This window comes from Paralichthys olivaceus, chromosome 6, assembly GCF_024713975.1.
Source record: "Paralichthys olivaceus isolate ysfri-2021 chromosome 6, ASM2471397v2, whole genome shotgun sequence".
Classification (NCBI taxonomy): domain Eukaryota; kingdom Metazoa; phylum Chordata; class Actinopteri; order Pleuronectiformes; family Paralichthyidae; genus Paralichthys; species Paralichthys olivaceus.
The window spans coordinates 7,678,311-7,697,457 of NC_091098.1; the positions used below are offsets into that span (position 1 = coordinate 7,678,311).

The 19,147-nt window shown below is 40.4% G+C and overlaps 1 protein-coding gene across 4 annotated transcripts in view; it reads right to left on the reverse strand.

The window, feature by feature from the left end:
• prex1 (phosphatidylinositol-3,4,5-trisphosphate-dependent Rac exchange factor 1) overlaps positions 1-19,147 on the reverse strand; it is an 85,210-nt gene that overhangs the window by 55,639 nt on the left and 10,424 nt on the right. For all 4 annotated transcript variants that reach the window (XM_020089345.2, XM_069526068.1, XM_069526070.1 and 1 more), the window contains 3 exons: positions 10,149-10,214; positions 9,011-9,133; positions 2,458-2,562 (listed from right to left, as the gene is read on the reverse strand). In XM_020089345.2, coding sequence (XP_019944904.2) covers positions 2,458-2,562; positions 9,011-9,133; positions 10,149-10,214 — 294 coding nt within the window. The remainder of the gene's footprint in view (positions 1-2,457; positions 2,563-9,010; positions 9,134-10,148; positions 10,215-19,147) is intronic.

Consider the following 19,147-nt stretch of genomic DNA (forward strand, 5'->3'; position numbering starts at 1 on the left):
TCAATGACCACATCCTGTTCCCAAACCTTTGTTTTGGCAATTCAATAGTAGGTTTTTTTCCATCAGATTTTTTTTTTTTACAGTATTTCTTGTCTCTCATGTTTTTCTTTTAGTATTATTTAAAGTGAACCCGTGGATTACGTTTGTAGCTCTTTTTTTTTGTTTGTCACCAGATAATTTTCCTTCTGCTTCTCTCACAAGAAAACAACAGCCAAAACAAAAAGAACACTGTCATTTCTATGGTTTAAACACAAAACTCTATGACTTTGACTACTCTATACTATACAATATAATACTGTAATATTCTATACTAAATTACACTCCACTTTATTATACTATTCTGTACTGTCCTATACTATACTATACTACACTACACACAATACTATACTATTATGTTATGTCCTGTACTAACTTACACCACAAAATACTGTACTATTCTTTACAGTCCTATACTATTCTATACAATGTGACTCAATGCTATGCTATACCACACTTTAGTAAAGATAGTTTACTACTCTACATTATATTATACTATAGTATAACTATCTTCAAATTGATTTTATTGTTTACCTTCAATTCTTCATTTTTAATAGTAAAGCGTGTTTGTGTTTTGGAGGGTGAAATAACCATAAAGTTTATTCTTATTATTATACTATATTAGTATAATATTTCTTCTGGTGTTTTTTAACAGGGTCACTGAGAAACCTCATAAATGTCTCCTCATTCCCCAGAAGATTTTGGCTTTTAGACACTAGCCCCCAGAACCAGTTGAAAGGAGAGGTTTTCTTCAGAAGTGGGGGGTTACAGTTACACTCGTGGTTTCTCTACGCCTTGAATTTTGCAGGAACGTAGGCTGTCAGTATGCTATGAGCTCATTGGACGGGATGAAAGATCAAAAGCAGCCATGCAGATAAACTCCTTGACTGTTCTCCAGTGGGAAAGAAGGCAGGGGATCAGTATGGAGCATTATAATCATTTGGCAATTCCTTTCAGCACAGCAGAAAGAAGGGGAGGGTGGTGGTGGGGGGGCAGCATATTTGATGGGAGAAAAAGCAAAAATCTCAACTTGTAAATTTCACAGATTCCTAATGTATTAATCTCCTCTCTCGTTCCTTCTCTCCCACAACCACAGTTCCTTCAAAGTTTTCCTCAGCCTCCTCTCTCTATTATCCTCTGCTTATTTGTAATCTGCCTGCAGACAGAATTCCCTCATGCTCTTCACACTGACCTCCTTTTGCTTTCACTTCACTCTCTTCTGTTCCAGTGCAATTAACACTTCTTTTCAACGTAAATTTTCAGAAGCTCCCATCATCGCATGATTCAATTAGCGTGGAAATTGTTTAATCAAGAAAAAAATTCCCCTGAATTTAGACACAGCTGAAAAGACGCTTATGGAAATACATGTTACACTAATCGTTAACTCATTAATAATTGAAAAACTTTATTCTACAGTATATGCTCTACTTTCTAAAATAGAAATACATCACATGTATTTTCATCATATCTTTAAAGAACAATGGTTTGTGAATGTTCTATTAGTGTTTCTATTTTGCTGATGGTTGCTACACAAAACACAAATGTTTGTCCAAAATTTGATTTAATACTGAGCAGGCCTGACAACTGCTTCAATACATAACCAGATGTTGTGAGGTGATTTTATTTTGGAAGCATTAATGTGGCATAAGACCTGACCAATTAGGCAGCACATGACAGGGCCAGGAGAAGCAAAAAGCCAAAGCACACAGCAACACTGAGCCCACTGTTTCCAGTCCTGTGGGTCAGAATAATGCCATGGAAGCAAACCATCAGGCAGCGACAAACGCAAGGCCTCAGATCTCTCGGCCAATCCCAAGAAGGCTGCCAACAGTCCACAGCTGGCTGGCCCTGGATCCGCAGATGATTTCATTGTTAGGCCCCCACTCAAAGGGCCTGTGGCCATTCTAACTTCATTGTCTGGGGCCCATACGTTTGGGTGTCAAAACACGGAAGCAGCTGGTAGCGGAAACACTACAAGAACAGCATAAAAGTGACCTTGATGGTGGCTACATCCTGTCCGGGCAGGAAGAACCCCACGACCTTGTTACAGTTTCTGCCCTTTATTCAAGTGTTAACATGGAAATACAGGTGTTAGGATAGAGGGAAAGGGGAAAGAGGAGTATGAATAAATGGCAGAAAAAGAAATAGTGAAGAGAAGACTCACAGGAGGAAAGAAAGGAGTGAGGCACTAAAGCTAACACGAAGAAATAGGTGAGAAGCTGATGTAGACAAAGTCAGTAGAGGAAAAGATTTGCAAGACTGATGTGATATAAAATAATGAAACGAAAAAAAATGTTGGTACAATATATGGAAGTGATAAGTTGAGAAGAGGAAGGAAGTTCATCAAAATTCTGAAAGTTTGGTGAAGAAGGGCTGCAAAGAAAAAGGACAGATAAGCGGAGAAGAGCTGTGGTGTCTTACCAGCAGATACGTCCTGATGTTGGGGATCTTGTTCAGCTCCATGAGAAGTCTTAAAGCCTTTTCATGGTTGCTGCAGTACTCGCCATACACTGAGAAACTCTCCCTCTGCAAAACAGAAGATAAAACACCAAATTTACAACAGTCTTTTTGGCTGATTGGCAGCATTAAGAACTGACAGGAGGAAAAACTAACAGTGCAGAGCAAAAACTGGAGAGAAGGCTGATAATGGTGGATAACTGCACCTCTATAGCTGTCATTGTTACTAATTACTAGTAGGGGTGGGTATAGAGAACCTGTTCCTCATTGGTCAGTTCTGAAATCAAATTATCTCTGCATAGCAATTAGTCTCATAGGACTTAATAAGGTGTGACATCCTCTGTCCTTAACCCTAGAGTAAGGGAGAGTACGGAAACTACCAAAAACCATAGAAACCTCAGAGAGAGCCACATGTGAGGGATCCCTCTACCAGGACAGACGTGTCATGTAGCAGGGAACATTAACAAAATAGCAATATTTTCAACACTGATGAGAAAAGACAGTGTCTAATATAGATGGAGAGGTGTATCAAGGTATTTATTGCCAGTAATTATAGTACAGGTGAGTAGGCATTTTGTATATCTAAGCATTACAGTAGTAATCATAATCCACAATCTGCTATAACCAGGATCACGATCCACCATCACGATCACAATCAATATTATTGTAAGTATTTTTATGATTCCCAACCTACCCCTAATGATGACAAAGCTGCTGCTGGCAGGCAATTGTTGACTAGACATTTGGAGCAATATCGACTTCCACATAGAGGAAACTCCAGAAACAATTTAACTTGTTATTTCTGGAAAACAGCAATAAAATAACTGTTTAATCATTTCACGTGTTCATGTCATATCTTTATTTTTCACACTAAATTCTAGAGAGAAGTATCAACAAGAATATAGATTGGTGTCGATAAGCAGTATCTGTAATGATAACCATCTGTACTTATTATTAAAAGTAATAGTGGTACAGCACCTTCTAAACCAGGCTGTGATGTGGTAGTGCAAACTCAGTGCAACAGCAAAGTCTCTGACATAATATGACATTTTCATCTTCTACATTTCATCGAAATCATTTTTCGCACTTCTCTTTTTCAGAGAACTCTATATCATAACGGAAAAAGCCCACAGAGCATGCCAACATAGCACTTCTTCTATTTCCTGTGGGGGACAATCATGCTGCATCAAGACTTCACAACCCTACTAGGACTAATGCAGAGGCTTTTGTCAAGCTGCCATTTAGTTTTCTTTACAACACGTAACACAACACCTGGGCCACTGAATAAATTGCAGCTTAAAATACATTATTCATGCAGAAAACTGTATAGAACACCGTATACACAATATCACAGCAGCAGTTGAATTTGCACCCTGAGGCTTCTTGAAGCCTGTTGTCTATTCTCCACTGTACTACACTAATTGGGATGTGGAAGCATGTGCAGACTGGGGCCTGAGGTGTAGAAACTGAAACTGTCATCTGAAACAACCTGGTGAGTGAAATCCAAAACTGCAGGGGCTCCGACACCACTTTCAACTTTAACTCAAACGCCACCTGCTGAAGGCTTTGCAATTGAGCCATAAAACTAAAAAAGGAATAATCAATATTCAAACAACAGCTCAGACAAATCAGGCTAAAGATAATATTAGATTATTATCAGATTAGATAAAATTATCACCTGTGGCAACACCTTTAAAACTACACGTTACACAGCTATGGATGTGCAGCATAAGTATCTGTGTGGTTTTATTGCAGCCAGCCAGCCATCCAAACACACCCACACCCCCCTCTCACACACACACACACACACACACACACACACACACACACATGCACACACAACCCAGCAGTGGTGACAGCAGTGGACAAACAAAACATATAGTTCTCTTTTTTTGAAAAAACGCTGAATCTCTAGCCAGTCCGACCACAAGGAGCTGATAGAATTAGATATACAAGTGAGCAGCACAACATAAGTGTTTTTTTTAACCACACATGCAGGCAGGAACACAAACACACCCAAAGACACGTGTGTGCAGGGGATTCCAGTCCAAAGCACCACTGGGAGCAACAGCTGAGCCAGCATATGGCAAGAAACCCCCAATACTGTCAAACTGAGTTAGTACTCTACACGGCTAAAAGGAAGGGAGAACAGGAAGGATTTGAATGTACATTTGTATGTCAATGTACCAACTAAGTCAATTTGTTCATATGTAAAAAAAAAAATAGATTAATTATTTGCATAGTAACAGCCTAACAGTGCCCAAATATTCTATACTCTCAATATGGCTCAAAAGCTTTACTGCAGTTTCTCAATGTTTCTGCCCATTAACTCAAAATCATGTATAGTGTATTTAACACAATTCACTATTCCTGTCTTACTGACTGCTGTTATGTTGTTTATTTCTATTCATATTAGTGCCGATTAATGAATAAATGAAGGTTGGTTTGACAACAAACTTGATTCGAAATAATTCAAACTATTTTTTTGGGCTGGTGTGCACACCATGTTATATGGTACATATGAGATTTTTTTATGTCTTTCTATTTCCTTTTTTGGAAAATGTATTCAAAAACTTAATGAGATGCTTTATAAGGCAGTTGACACGTACATTGTAGAGTTAAAACCTGGAAAAATACTTGCCTGGTGCCTCAAACTCCTGCTATTAAGGAAACCAGTAAACAGTTTTCTGTCTGCTCTGCCCAATTATTTAACCAGGAAAGACAGCTATGACTACACTGAACGTCATAAGTCTGTGAAATCCAGCAGCAAACAGGAAGACATATTTCCATGTGTCATTAGAACCAGAGTGTCCCAAAAAACTTTTTTCTTGTACCTGAACTAAAACAGTTTGAAGCGATTGTAAAAAAAAAGTGGATAGAAGAGTCATACAAGTACTCAAATCAACCTGATGTATAACAGAATTAAGCAGTGTTTCCCATTAATTATCTAGACTTCTAATTTGCCCAACATCACTTTTGAAATGGAGCCATTTTTTAAACCATTACAACATAAGAGATCTCTAAATGAGTGCTTTGCTCTGTTACATTGTATAGCAGTGTGCAGCGCTAATTGCCACTTGCTCACACGCACTATCATCCATAAAGTTCTTACTGTTCTTGCAGACAGGGAGACATTATAATTTCAGCTGCAGTTGTACACGTAGCTGCAAGTAAAGACATGTAAACAAAGCCGCTCAGCATCAGTTTACACTTGTATGCTCCTGTATAAGGTGGCATGGTATATGCTGAACATGAAATAACCCTTTCATCTCACATATTCTTTTCCGCTGTGGTGTCTTTACCACCAAAATCCTCTCCAAGGTGTTGCCATTCCTCAGATGACAACCGGTCCACTGTCAATTCAGGCCGTCTTTGAGTAGCTTATAAATAAGACCAGAACGTGAACCTTGAATTTCCACACAGTATATTTTAAAAACTGGGACTATCCTGAAAAGACTGAAAGACGTCAGTTGTACCCAGAAAAACTCAAAGACATGGGCTGTCCCTTTGATAAACAAAGTCTTTATGTGAATTCCTCATCATTGGAATGTTATTCCGGAGGCTAGATGAGAGGGTAGTATCAAACACAGAGAGACTCAAAGCATAATGGGTGTAGTTCAGAAAGTGCATAATGACGTGACTGTTGCTTCTCGTGCAGTGCTTCACATACACAGTTGGCAGAAATAGAGCAAATATTGATGTCTCTGATTTCTCCTCAAACACGAGTCACCTTTTCACCTTTTGCAGTGTTGGAATAATCTTAAGCACATCCGTGTGTGTTTGCTCAGAGGAAACACACTCCTTCTAAATCATGGCCTCAACTCATGGCTTGAATAATTGTCAAATATTCCTATATTCATTAATACTAATATGGACATTTGTAAAGAATTTAAATGAAAACTATTCAGGCCATGTTCATTTAGAATCAAACACTGCTGCACTTTTTCTACATTTGCAGCCTCCCAAGCCATCTTGGCAGCATCTGACTTTGAATAGAAATGAATCGTCCCATTTGTCTTCCCCAACTGTGAGTGGCAGACAGTCTTGAGGAATAATGCCGAAGGTTAATCAAATCCCAGTCATGGTATTGACCCCTGCTACAGGTCAAGGGCTGTGGCTGGAGGGTGCCAGACAGGGTCGACTGATTGGTAGAGAGGTGTCAGTGTTGGAAGGAGACAAAGGTCATGGGTATAGGAGAGGGAAGTGTAATGGATATGCGGTAACAAAGGTGGTGTGTGTGTGAGTGTGTGTGAGTGGTGGGACATGGTAGAACAAACATTCACACACAAACTCATAAACACACAGAAAAAGATGGATGATGACAACAATGAAGAAAGCAAAGCAAGAAAGTGAAATGGGTTTTTGTTAAGAATAAGACTGTAGAAATTCTACACCAACAGTTTGATTGACGTTAATCATTTAAAGGACCAGGTTCTACATTTTGGGATGTATGCATGATCGCTTGTTGCTGAGCCTTAGAAGATCAACACCACTCTCACAGCTAGCAGCCAATCAGCTTAGCTTAGCTTTAATACTGGAAACAGGAAAACATATATATATACATATTAGCATTGATTTATACATTATATCTTGTTTGTTTTATCTTGACAAGGATTTAAGTGTAAAAACTGGTGAAAACAGGTTGTTTGTACAGTTGAATAAATGTCCAGATATTCCGTTAATAGTGGTTAGACAGCACTGGAAGTGAATGTCAGAGACAAATATTAAGTTTCAGGCTTTGGTTATGCAGTTTATAGGTTTTAGGAGGATATATTAACTGTTTTGGTCTTTTAAACTGATTCATTTCCTGCCTTTGTTTTTTCTTATGAACTGATCATTTGGTATTGGTCTCAGTCTACTTGAGTATGTTACTTTTGGATATGAGAAATTGTGATGGTAATATTTTTTTAAATGACAGATTCATCTATAATGGAAAGTACTGCAGTCAATTGTCGTAACCCTAAAACATTCACTATACGTGTGTATTAGTACCTTTTAAATACTACGATATATATTAACATTGCTTTCATCATCATATGAATAAAAGTGTACTGGACCATTACATTACATCACTGCTATATAGGAATTTATTGAGTTTTGCTTCATCCCTATGACTCATCATGAATTTTTATCCGAAGGTTTCACCCCTGTCGAAAAGACTTGAAGAAAATGAGATGATGAAGAGAATAAGGCTGTTCTTGTTAAACAATTCATTTCACCTACAGCTTCCCAAACAGCCGTTCTGTCTGCCCACTGAGCAGCGTGGAAAAAAAACAGCCCATGTCAAGCTCCTTTAATCAATTCTCCACCCTGACACTTTGGCCTGACAAACTCAATGGCCGTGACGGCTCGCACATGTGTGAAGGTACGATTGGATGAGCCAATTCAACAGCAATTCAACAGATGTGATTAAATGTCGTCATATACCACAAGCCAGTAGTGGGTAGATGATTTTTGATAGTGTAATTTCGCTTTAAAGAGGTGGTGTGGTTCATTAAAGGTAGCGTGGGTTGATTTTTATATAGCTTTATAAACATTTCTCAAAATAGTGTTCAGTGTTTCACTACAAAGATTTTGAGATGTGTGCCGCTAGTATTTGACCAGGTGTAAAAATAAGCACAGAGTAGTACTTTGTGGATTTTTGATGATTCAATCACAACATGTTTCTCTTCCTCTGAGAAATTAAAAACTTCAATCTGCTTGCGTTGTGCTCCTGCAAGCCCGTCCTGTACACTGATACCTTGCCGAGCTGTTTTGAGGCTTATAATGTGTATTGGAGATAGAGACAAACAGAGAGAGCGAGCGAGAGAGAGAGAGGGAGAGAGAGACAGAGACAGAGAGAGAGAGAGAGAGAGAGAGAGAGAGAGAGAAAGAAAGAAAGAGAGAGAGAGAGAGAGAGAGAGAGAGAGAGCTACCCACAGAAGCATTGTCCCCTCCCTGACTGACACACCATCTCTTCCTTCCCGGACACAGACCCTTCTTTGTTTGTTCCCTGGGGCCAAACAAGTTCAAACAGAGGGGAGCGGAGGGGATGGTGGGAGGGAGGTGAGGGGAGGAGGGGGTCACAGAGTGGAGACGATGATTGGGATAGAGGGATGGAGGAACGGAGGGATGGAGGGAGCAAAAGAGGGAGATGGCAGAGACAGTGACTTTCACAGAGTGATGACAAGGGACGGAGGGAAGAGAATCTTTTTCCTGACAGGATGCAGGCCTGTTAGGAAGAGGAGTGTGTGTGTGTGTGTGTGTGTGTGTGTGTGTGTGTGTGTGTGTGTGTGTGTGTGTGTGTGTGTGTGTGTGTGTGTGTGAAAGAGAGAATTAAGGGGTGTTTTCGCAGCAGTCTTTGCACACTTTCCCTGCATCTGTGGTTACGGGTGACCCATGAAAAGAGTTTGTGTGTAGTTTTTGCAGGAAGAGGAACTCTTGCATGCATGCGCCTCCCACATGCATGTCCATGTGCCTGTATATGCGTGTGACAGTCAGGCTATTTTCTGTGTGTGTGTGTGTGTCATGCACTTACAAACTGGAGGAATACGTGTCCCAGTGCATGCTGGGGCTGGGGTTCAGGCTGCAGACTGGCCTCCACGGCAGAAAGCACGTCTTTGTGCAACTCCAGGATGTCCTCAATATTTGAAAACAGAATCTATAAACAGAGGGATGATGTAAAGGGAGAGGATACAGAGGAAGGAAGAGATAAAGAGGCAGGGTGGAAGGAAGAGAGGAAAAGAGCAAGGAAGAGACCAACAGATGGACAGAGATGTGGGAAAAGGTGGTAAATAGGAGAATACAAATGTTATCTGAGCATCTCAGCATCGCCAAGAAGTTTATGTTTTCATTGCCATTTGTCTGTTTATCTGAATGTTAGGAGGATTACGTTAAAACTGAACTGATTTTATTTAAACTTGGTGGAAGGGAATAGGTCAAGGGAAAAAAAAACATTAACATTTGAAATGGATTAGATCAAGGGAACAGATCCAGGAATTTTTTTCACTTTCTTTAACCTTGTAAAACCAAAAGGTTGTTTTTTTGACATTTTTGTAAATTTCTCATGAAAAACTCAATGGAACTTTTTCAACCAGGGCCATAAGTTTATAAAAGTGGGTGTGTAAATGAAGGGTACTTTTGGAATCAGTCTAGCGGCCGCAACCCAGTGGCAATGGCTAAAATGTAATTTTATTGGGCAACCGCGACAGGTCTTTTTTCAGGGTCTTTGCTTTGAGTCCGGCAACATCAAACATGTCTCACTCAACGAAAAGTCTCACTCTCATGTCTCCTGGGACTTGGGTTGTTGTAGGAGGACGGCGGTGGAAACGTGAGTGAGGGTTTGTTAAGTTGGAGAGGAGACAAAGTGCATTTGTTCTATCAAAAAACTAAAAAAGGAGCAAAAGCACATTGCTGTGCATTGTCTTGACCGTTGGCTGAGGGGATCAACTGGATATATGTGACTTTCTGATTCCTGTTTTGTAAGTGCCCTTCATTTAAACACCTACACTTGTAAACATTGGGCCCAGGTTGAAAAATACCAGAATTTCCCTCTAAGGGGACAGATGGGGCTTGGTGGAGGTATGTGCTCTATACTAACTGACATTCTAGTTTTGTATTGATTTGCACTTAAACTTTCTGCTGCAAAAAAAAAAGTATTTAAAGACCAGTCATACCTTGACGTGTTCAGGTGACAGACACTGTTGGTCATCTGCAGTTTGTCTGATTCTGTGCAGAAATGCCTGTGGAGGAAACAGACACAAAGCATGTTAAAAAAGGAAAAAGCCCTGTGCTTTATTATGGGCCTAGAACATTTACGGTACAATTCAGTAAGCATCATATTGAGATATTGAACATCCAAGTCTGATTCAATAAGAAACCAAGACAGGTTTCTGAACCATCTCATGTGCACACAAGAGTGGTCTGAAAGTGGAAGTCCAGGTTCCCTCTGCTGTTTATTTTAAAGGTAGTGTGTCTATGTGCTTTGTTTTGAGGAAACAGCTTCATGTTGAGCCTGTGTTGCATCATTATGCATGCGGATAAACACACAGACCTCTGAACAACAGAGTCACATGTATGCTCACACGGAAAATTGCCTTTCATGCTGCACAATGGACATGTCACAGTTGCTTTACTGTCCCTTATAGGGGTCACAGAATTCTCCATTATATGACATGTGTTCTTTTTTACTGTTGTATGACACTTGAAGCTCACTATATGGATTTTGTGTAATGGAAGCGAATGCACCTGAGCATTCAGCTGTAAGACATCATCCAAAATAACTGCTTCATTGTTGCAGCATCTCCAAACACCACTTCAGCAAAGACAACCGTAATAGGCTCATGTCAGGCTGAGCTTTATGTGTGTGTGTGTGTGTGTGTGTGTGTGTGCGTGTGCGTGCGTGTGTGCCTGCCAATCAGAATCCTGACTTAGAAAAAAAGGATAAATGGCAAAGAGAGGGGGAAGTGAATCTGCAAACAGTTTCTTTTATTCTGTCTTCCCCATTTCTCTGTCGATCAACTGTCTGACAGGCTTATCCTGCCTCAGTCTGAATGTCTGCCTCATCTCCACACTCAAACAATGTCTCCAAAAAAAGAAAAAAAACAGATACAGGAGAGGATATATGTATCTCCCAAACCACCAAATAAAACTCTACTCCTGAAGACTCCTTCATCTGGCAGAGTGCTGCTGTATCTGCCTGCGTTTCAGTGCCTCGAGTCTGAAAAATGATCGCTTGCCACGTGGATGAAAAGAAATGATACAAAGGAAAAAATAATTGGGTTAATTTATTCATTTAAAATCTAAGTTTTTTTCTGGAGGCTACTGCTGTTATTTAAAACTCTCCGTTGATTTTCGACAGCCAACTTCAAAACTACTACATGCACACTCATGTTAAAATGTCAGTGGTTCTAGGAGTTTCTGACAATGCAGGTCATTTTAGTTTTCAAGATATTTGTCCCTAACATTTCTGCCGCTGTCCCAGTACAATGGATATTAAATGAGGTATCGCCACATTTTAAAAATATTTACAGCAATGTGTGTTCATAGAAACAATGTCAACGTTTGCACTAACACAGGAACAATAGGAACAAAAACAAGTTTTGAACCCCTTTTTAAACAAATTGATCCTGCATGGGTGTTCACCTAAAAAAACACATCTTAAGTTTTAATGTTTTCCAATTGGATTGAAAAAATATCTAATCAAAGAACTTAAGAAGTTATTGAAAGTAAGAATTTGACTTAATTCAAACCACTGTTTCTTTTTCTTTTTAACTCTATGTTTTATGGTCTGCCTTCAACAAGGATCATGCTTCAAAATCATAAAAACTAGTCTCAGTGGAAAAACTTTCTGCCAAACTAAAGTCAACAAACAGTCAATCCACATTGCTACTGTACACACCACAAGTGTGAAAGGTTAAAATGAAAAATACTTTACTTGTAATGTGAGTCAACCGCCCCTTTGTGAAAATAAAGAGCCGTGCATGCTCTATATAGCCCATCACCCTAATACATGTATTACTTACAGTACAAGTCCCTTGCCCATAATGACAGACTGACACTCTTAATCACACATTTGCTCTAAAGATAGAACAGCCAACAGGCAGCCAGGCAGCAATCATATCATTTCCTCAGAAAAAGGAACAGGAGGACTGCTCCTGCCTTCTTTACTAGCTTTTGCGTAGGTTGTTTCCAAAACAGAAAGCACAGGTCTTTAACAGCGAGAGACAACCTCCCTCATTAAGGTCCACATTAAAGAGAAGCAGTAGTTGACGTGTTCTTGACTGGTTTTGGAAGTGAGCTGATTGTGCTTGAGGCGAACACTAATTAAATCTCCATATGGCAACTTGTGCCGTGTCCACACTGGAGGAGTCACTCATGTGAGAGACTGCTCCCTGGCAGAGGGGACAAAAAGTGGCAGGAAACAAGGCTTTTTCCTCGGTTGTTTTCAGATGAAGGAAAGCAGCAGGGGAGAGAAATGGGGGTGAAAGGGACAATAGTGGAATACAAGGGGAAGTAAAAGACTAAAATATCCTTATTGACATCGTAGACAGGTACCAGGATTCACTGCCTAAACAAAATGTGCCACACAGATGTGGTGACAGGGGGATCAGCAGGGAGGATGGTGGGACGCAGCAACAAAGAGGTCCTTTCAGTCCAGGTCTCGCCTCATTCTCACCCAGGGTTGTATTGGCTGTCTTCATTGTTCCATCACAAAGCACACAGGTTTATTTGGAGAGAAAACTGGAAGCTCTCCCTGTCCACCATCATGACTGAGACACTGGCTTCAGCCAAGCCAGAGACATAACAGAGAATACACTGGGCACGCACATGATTTTACAGTCTGGACTGTCGCAGTTTGAGAGCCTGGTCAGAGTCAACAACAGGAAACATCCCAAAAAGAAGGTGTGATGGGTTTAATTGGCAGGATGTTGACATCTGATGGACCAAGCGCACTGTGCTTAGAAGCATCATAATTGGACAAACTGCAGTCTGGAGTGATTTTTCATATTCAGCATCTCTTTAGACTAATGACCACCAATCAAGGCAACACCCTGCAGAGAAAACCTCGTCAGTCACACTGCTACAGTTACAGAGACTCCGATCTGGTCTGATTTTACTTCCTCCGCCGCCTAAGTCCATAATTTGGCAGGTGACCAATAATCAGAGCTTTCAGAAATTCTGCATGACTTCTGTTAACTTCATAATTTGGCAGATGCAGGCATAATATACAAAACACATACAGAGATGAAGAATAGCACAAAACATACACCACATGTTTGGATAACAGAGGAAGGAGCAGATGTGACTGCACCCTTAGATGACCCTAATTACAAGTCATGCATCATTTGCATGGAGCGGGCAATACCTCGGAGCACAGCGACAAACACGCAATGACAGTATATTAGATGAATATTCAAAGAGCCATCACGTGGCTACACCGGTTGTTATCGGAAAAAGAAAGTCAATCGTGAAAAACATACACAGTAGTCATGACAAGCACTGTAACTCTGACCGCTGGACACGGTTGTTGAGCTAATTACTTATTAATCAACATGCTGAGCGGCAGCAGGATGCGGCTGATGGTCCTTGTTTACTTTCATGAGAGGTAAATGCTGAAGCAAAACTTTTCCTAAACCAAGTTCATCAGTTATCTGATGTTGAGATTTCACCACCAACATTTAATTAAGTTGTATCAATGTTATGAATGTTAATGAGAATCTGTCGGAACCTTTGCTGCTTAGCATACCTGCTTTTCATAAGAACCGATAACTAAGGTTATATAATGTCATTGTTGCCTTCCTACTGTGATTAATCACATTCAAACTACCAATATAAAATCTGCATGTAACTTATTTTAACATGGAAATAGATCTTAATATTTGATACGAAATATCTTTCAGTGTCTGGATAATAAAGGCAATTGTCAGTTGCAAAGACGACTGAGCAACGATGGAGAAATTCAGTCTGAATGTTAGAGAGTTTGTGCCCAAAATAATTAATGAAAGCATATTATCATATCATATTATGTTTTTATAATTTCTTATCCTTCCATGGTGCGTCCACACAGCATAAAGCCACTTTGGAACACTGGGCTGCTTCTGATGGTTTTAGGGTGATGTAGCATCAATGCATCATCACTAGCGTAAGACCAGTCTTGCATCTGCATGTGTGGGTCTGTCGGTCAGGACTGGAAACCTGATGTTCCTGCTCAGATACAGGTGAAGATGTTGCTGGTTCTCTATCACTGATGAGCTGTTGCAGTAAATGAGGAAGACATCCAGAGCTGCTCCTACTCATCAGAAGAAAAGGACTTTAAAACCATCAGAAGTAGTCCAGCATATGGAAATGGCTCTATGCTCTGTGGACACACACACACACACACACACACACCTTTTCTGAAGATTCACAACTGCCCTCTAATCGCTTGCGTTTGGCATTAAAACTTGCTGTCGTCAAAACCTGTGAACCTTGTTTGGAGGGGAATGGGGGTTGGGTTTTAGAGGAGTAGCCAGACACACAAACACACAAACCACTCTCCAAATATAGTAGTAGGACATGTCCATGACCTTGCTGCTCCTTTTATGACATCAGCACATAGTCATCAGCCGAGGGTGTATAAATTATGTTCAGTGGAGGATTAGACATGGATGAATAATATTTAAGTGATTAATGGATCGCAAATATTCTTCTGTTGACTAAAAAAGACAGGTAGTCTTTCTTTGAAATCAAATTTAGCCACAGAGCAGCTCCACAACCGTGAATCTGATGGACGTGATTATGTATTTAAAGCTAATTGTAGTACTTTACATGAAGACACAAATATGTACACTGCAATTTTTACTGAACAGGATGCTCTGATCAGCTCACATTAGACTGTGTGCACAAGATGCCTTGTTACCTTCTAGTATCTAAAAATAGTGATGACATCAACCAGTGTGTTAATAATAGTTGGTCAGAAGGGACATAAATTCATATTTTGATACCCTCCGACTCATAACAATGAGTCAGATTGTCTGCACGGAGGGGCCTCAGCTGCACAGAGCACAGCAGAGATGCTGCACATGATGGTCTCTTGCCACAGGGATGATGGGAAAATGCTCATTCTCATCCCGTGGGACACTGGTAACAAACCCATCAAGCTCTTTAATAGACCACGAAGCTGCCAAAGACAACTAATGCAGAATTATGCCACTGATGTTTCAGTATGGTGGACAGGAATTTTTTAACATACTCTTGAAAGGAAAAAGCAAAAAATACTAAAGCTTCAAAATAAGATTTTGTGAAGCACTTTGTAACCTAGTTTAGATTAGCACTATGCAAATAAAGTTATTATAGAACTGAACTGAGATTGTCAGAGGAAAAAATACAACAAAGTAATATGATTATAAATATGTTGGGGCAAAATGTTTGCTCCTGAGTAAAGCTTGGGTGTTTAAACTGTTCTTTATGAGCAGAGAATGATAAACATTTGATAAATAGCAATTTACTCTTAGTTCTTGATTCTTGTTCAAATGCTGCTGTAACTAGAAGAGCTGCTAAAACAATTTTCACTGTTTTAATGTTGGTGACAATTTTGAACATTGGTTGCAAGAAGTCAGTTATTTTTCCTCTGAGAATAAAAGGCGGGACCTTTATTGGTTGACTGATCAAATTTAAACCCTAGCATACATTTCTCATACAGTGACCCAGAGTTCTCAGAAACAAGTATCTTGGCTTCTTAATAGCATTTTCACAACTCCACACCCTCATTTACAAACTGCAGAACAGGACTGTTTTCACACTTTAACTGTCGATAGATTTTTGTAGACACACAGGCCTGAGAGTTAGGTAAATTTACTTAAGTGTGAGACCTCCTTAGAAAAACACCTTAAAGTAAGGGAGGAAATGTGAAACGTTACAGGAGCAATAATAGTTGCACTTTTTAACTCCATTTGCAAGCTGCATATCGACCCAACCAGTGTTAATATAGTAAAAAGCCTCTCCTCTGTTATAAAAGAAGGACAGCGTATAGTTTTGTCACATGTGCATGTCCTCATGCCAAAGCAGACATGACTCTCTGCCTCTCAAATGACTGAAAAAGAAGTAGCCAGGGGCTGTATTCAAGTGGACTGATTGTGAAATGCCGTGACAGCAGTTTACATAAAATCTCTAAACGTGCCACTGACTGGTCACGTGATCAGTTGGCGTAAGGTCGGGCGATCCCACCAAGGTGAGTCACTGACCCCTTTATTGCAAGTATTTTTGTGCAACAAAATGTCAAGACATGTTCCAAAAAACCCATACTGCAACAGAACGCACGTCTCTTCCAGTGTGTCTAAATGTGTGGCATGCAAACAGGAAGTGAAACCCGAGCAATCACACAGAACAAAAAGACCAACACTTTTTAGACGCCTAAATCATCAACTCAGCAGGGAAGGAAAACAAACAGTCTGCAGAGTGAAGCACACAAAAAGCAGCAGATGTACAGTAAGTTCTGGACAGGAAGTGTGGCTTCTGAGAAAAGAAAGTTTTGACATGTTCGACTGACCGATTACTCAACCGTGTTCTAAGTAAAGTCTTTCTAAGTGGTTTTGGTAGTAGGTTGCAACCAAGCTTTAACAAACAAATAAATCACATTGTGCACTGTGGGAGTGATTTAAAATGTAGATCTTTGCTTTAACTTTGGGCACCACAGCCAGACTATGAGAGCTTGACAAGTGACAGATCATGATATTTATTTGTGTCAAAAGGAGCCAACACAAATTCAATGTCTTCCTTATTTACTCCTTTTCCACCCATCATATCACTTGGCAACACACGTCTAACCCATCATCACCTGCTACCACAGACAGCAGTAACACTGTTTAACACCTATAACGGTTGTCTGCTGTCCTATGAGGCATCCGGCATCATCTCATTTGAGCAAAAGACGCAGGGTCAGATGTGGCCTGAAGGGGTGGGTGGGGGGGTTGCTAAATGTTGAGATTTACCAGAGCGAAGAGGGGCCAGACAGTAAGGTGTGAAGATACAGATGGACCATATGCTGGTGGGGTCCAGCGTCCGCTCCACTGAACAGTGAGTAAGAGGCCTGCTGCCGTCACGTCTGCCTCTGAACACAGTTTTCTACCTGCAGCCAAGCTGGCCGTGTAACATGACCCAACATTAGATCCACTTTAATTGACTGGCAGAGCGCTCACAACTGCAAAGGTCACTAACGTGCCTGTGAAAAACACCAGGGGTTTATCTATGATACAAGGATCAAATCATTACAATAACAATTATTTCTTGACACAAGAAATCCCGGATGGTTATGATAAAAAAAAAAAACAGCAGGAAAATAACTAGAGAGAAGTTAGAAGATGTCATGTTGCGACATGGGGTAAGTCAGATGTACAGTCAGAAATTTGCTGGAGCTGCCGTACCACTGCTCACAAGGGATGTTGCCTCAAGGGTCCCTCAGGTTGAGGAGCAGAAGATCCTTTTAATTTCAATGTTTATCTTCAGAAAAGGTCGTCCATATTAAACAGGGATTAATGAGAAAATGAATATCTGGGAGAACATGATCACAGAGCACCTTGACAGGCTGTTTGGGAAATATGCTGGTATTGCACTGGACTACATTACACAGACGGCTCCTTCTAATATGTTGTGCGATAAAAACAAGGATGAAAATGTCAAGGAGAAATGAAAAGACAAACTGAGCGAATAATGAGTTTTTAAATTTTTTACTGAACAACAAAATCCAGAAGAAACACTTAAAAAATACCAAATGAATGTGTCGCTGGCTGTCATTCATCCATCAGTTTACCTATCACCAGTAGCCTCCATCTGGTAATCATGCTAAATGGAGCTAAATAAGCTGAATTACTGACCTGATGGGTTCTGCACTTCCTGTTGGCCATAAAAGTAAAAGGCAACATAAACATGGAATATCAGTGGAATGAAGATATTAAATATCATCCACATGTCAGAAGTGTATGACCATTTCTTGGCTGAAACAAGTGATTTAATGGAGCCGCTTAACAGTCGTATGTTTGTTTGTTTGGCCGGTGAATTGACACCATTCTAGATGCATTTTAATTATGAAAAATGATTTAGTCATTTGGAGCATTTTTTAATCGCAGATTTCTCTGACAGTCTAACAGACAAAACAGGGCTACTTCTGTTGTTTGCCTGTGACTTCCATCAGCATTCAGCAACAATGCTGGGCCATCTCGCTCAATTCATACATCTCACAAGAGACGTCATATATCAAGAACAAGCTCTAACACTTGTCAAAGGTTTTCCAGAGGGCCCTGAGAGCCCCCTTTCAATTCGCCTTGGTTCCCACACCTACTGCAACAGTCCTCAAACAGAATCACAGATCCACATTCTCAGGACGTTTTCTCTGTCCAAATTCTCAGGTCACCAGCCTCAAACCCTCTACCCCTCTTCATCCAAGAGAAAAAAACAACAAGCTAAAAACAATGCATCCATTAAGGGTCTCTCTTTCTGGAGAGAGGTATTTGGGTAGCCAGCCATAAAGAGGAACGGGGCAGTTTTGGAGAGGGGACGGGGGCCATTTTGGGGTCGACATGGCATGAAATTGAATAAATAAATGAAGAAATCCCCTCTTTGTGGCCTGAGTGCAGCAGAGCCAAAGAATGGCCCATGGCGTTGCCACAATGAGGGACCCCAGTAAACCTTCGCAAACTTCTTTCTTTCTGAAGCTGTAATTCACATCTCTCCCAAACCCTCTAAAAACTCCCTCTGCTCCCACCCAACCAGTCCCTCGCTGTCTTCCAAGAGAAACCCCTTTTTGGCAGAGCCAATCACCAAAACACAAAGTCTTCTTTGAGTGTTGTCCAGTTTTTTTTCTCCCCCTCTCACTCACTTCCGCTTTGAAGCGCTTTAAACTTCAGGGCTTTTTGAACTGCTCACATGGGCGGAAACTTGACACGACAGGGGATGAGACAGTGTCTCAACAACAGAGGACAGACAGACAGCACTGGACCAGGGACTTCCTGTTAAAGACTGCCTACCCATCGAGCCCATAGCAGCTCTGTTGCTTTCATGAATGGATGATGTACAAGATCAATATCTAGTATTATAGCAATAAAAAGTTTCATATTTTCAGTCCATACAATGCTGCTGTCAAAATTAAAACAGTAACAACTATATTTTCTCTATCCTGTTTTGCCACATGCTTTTTTCA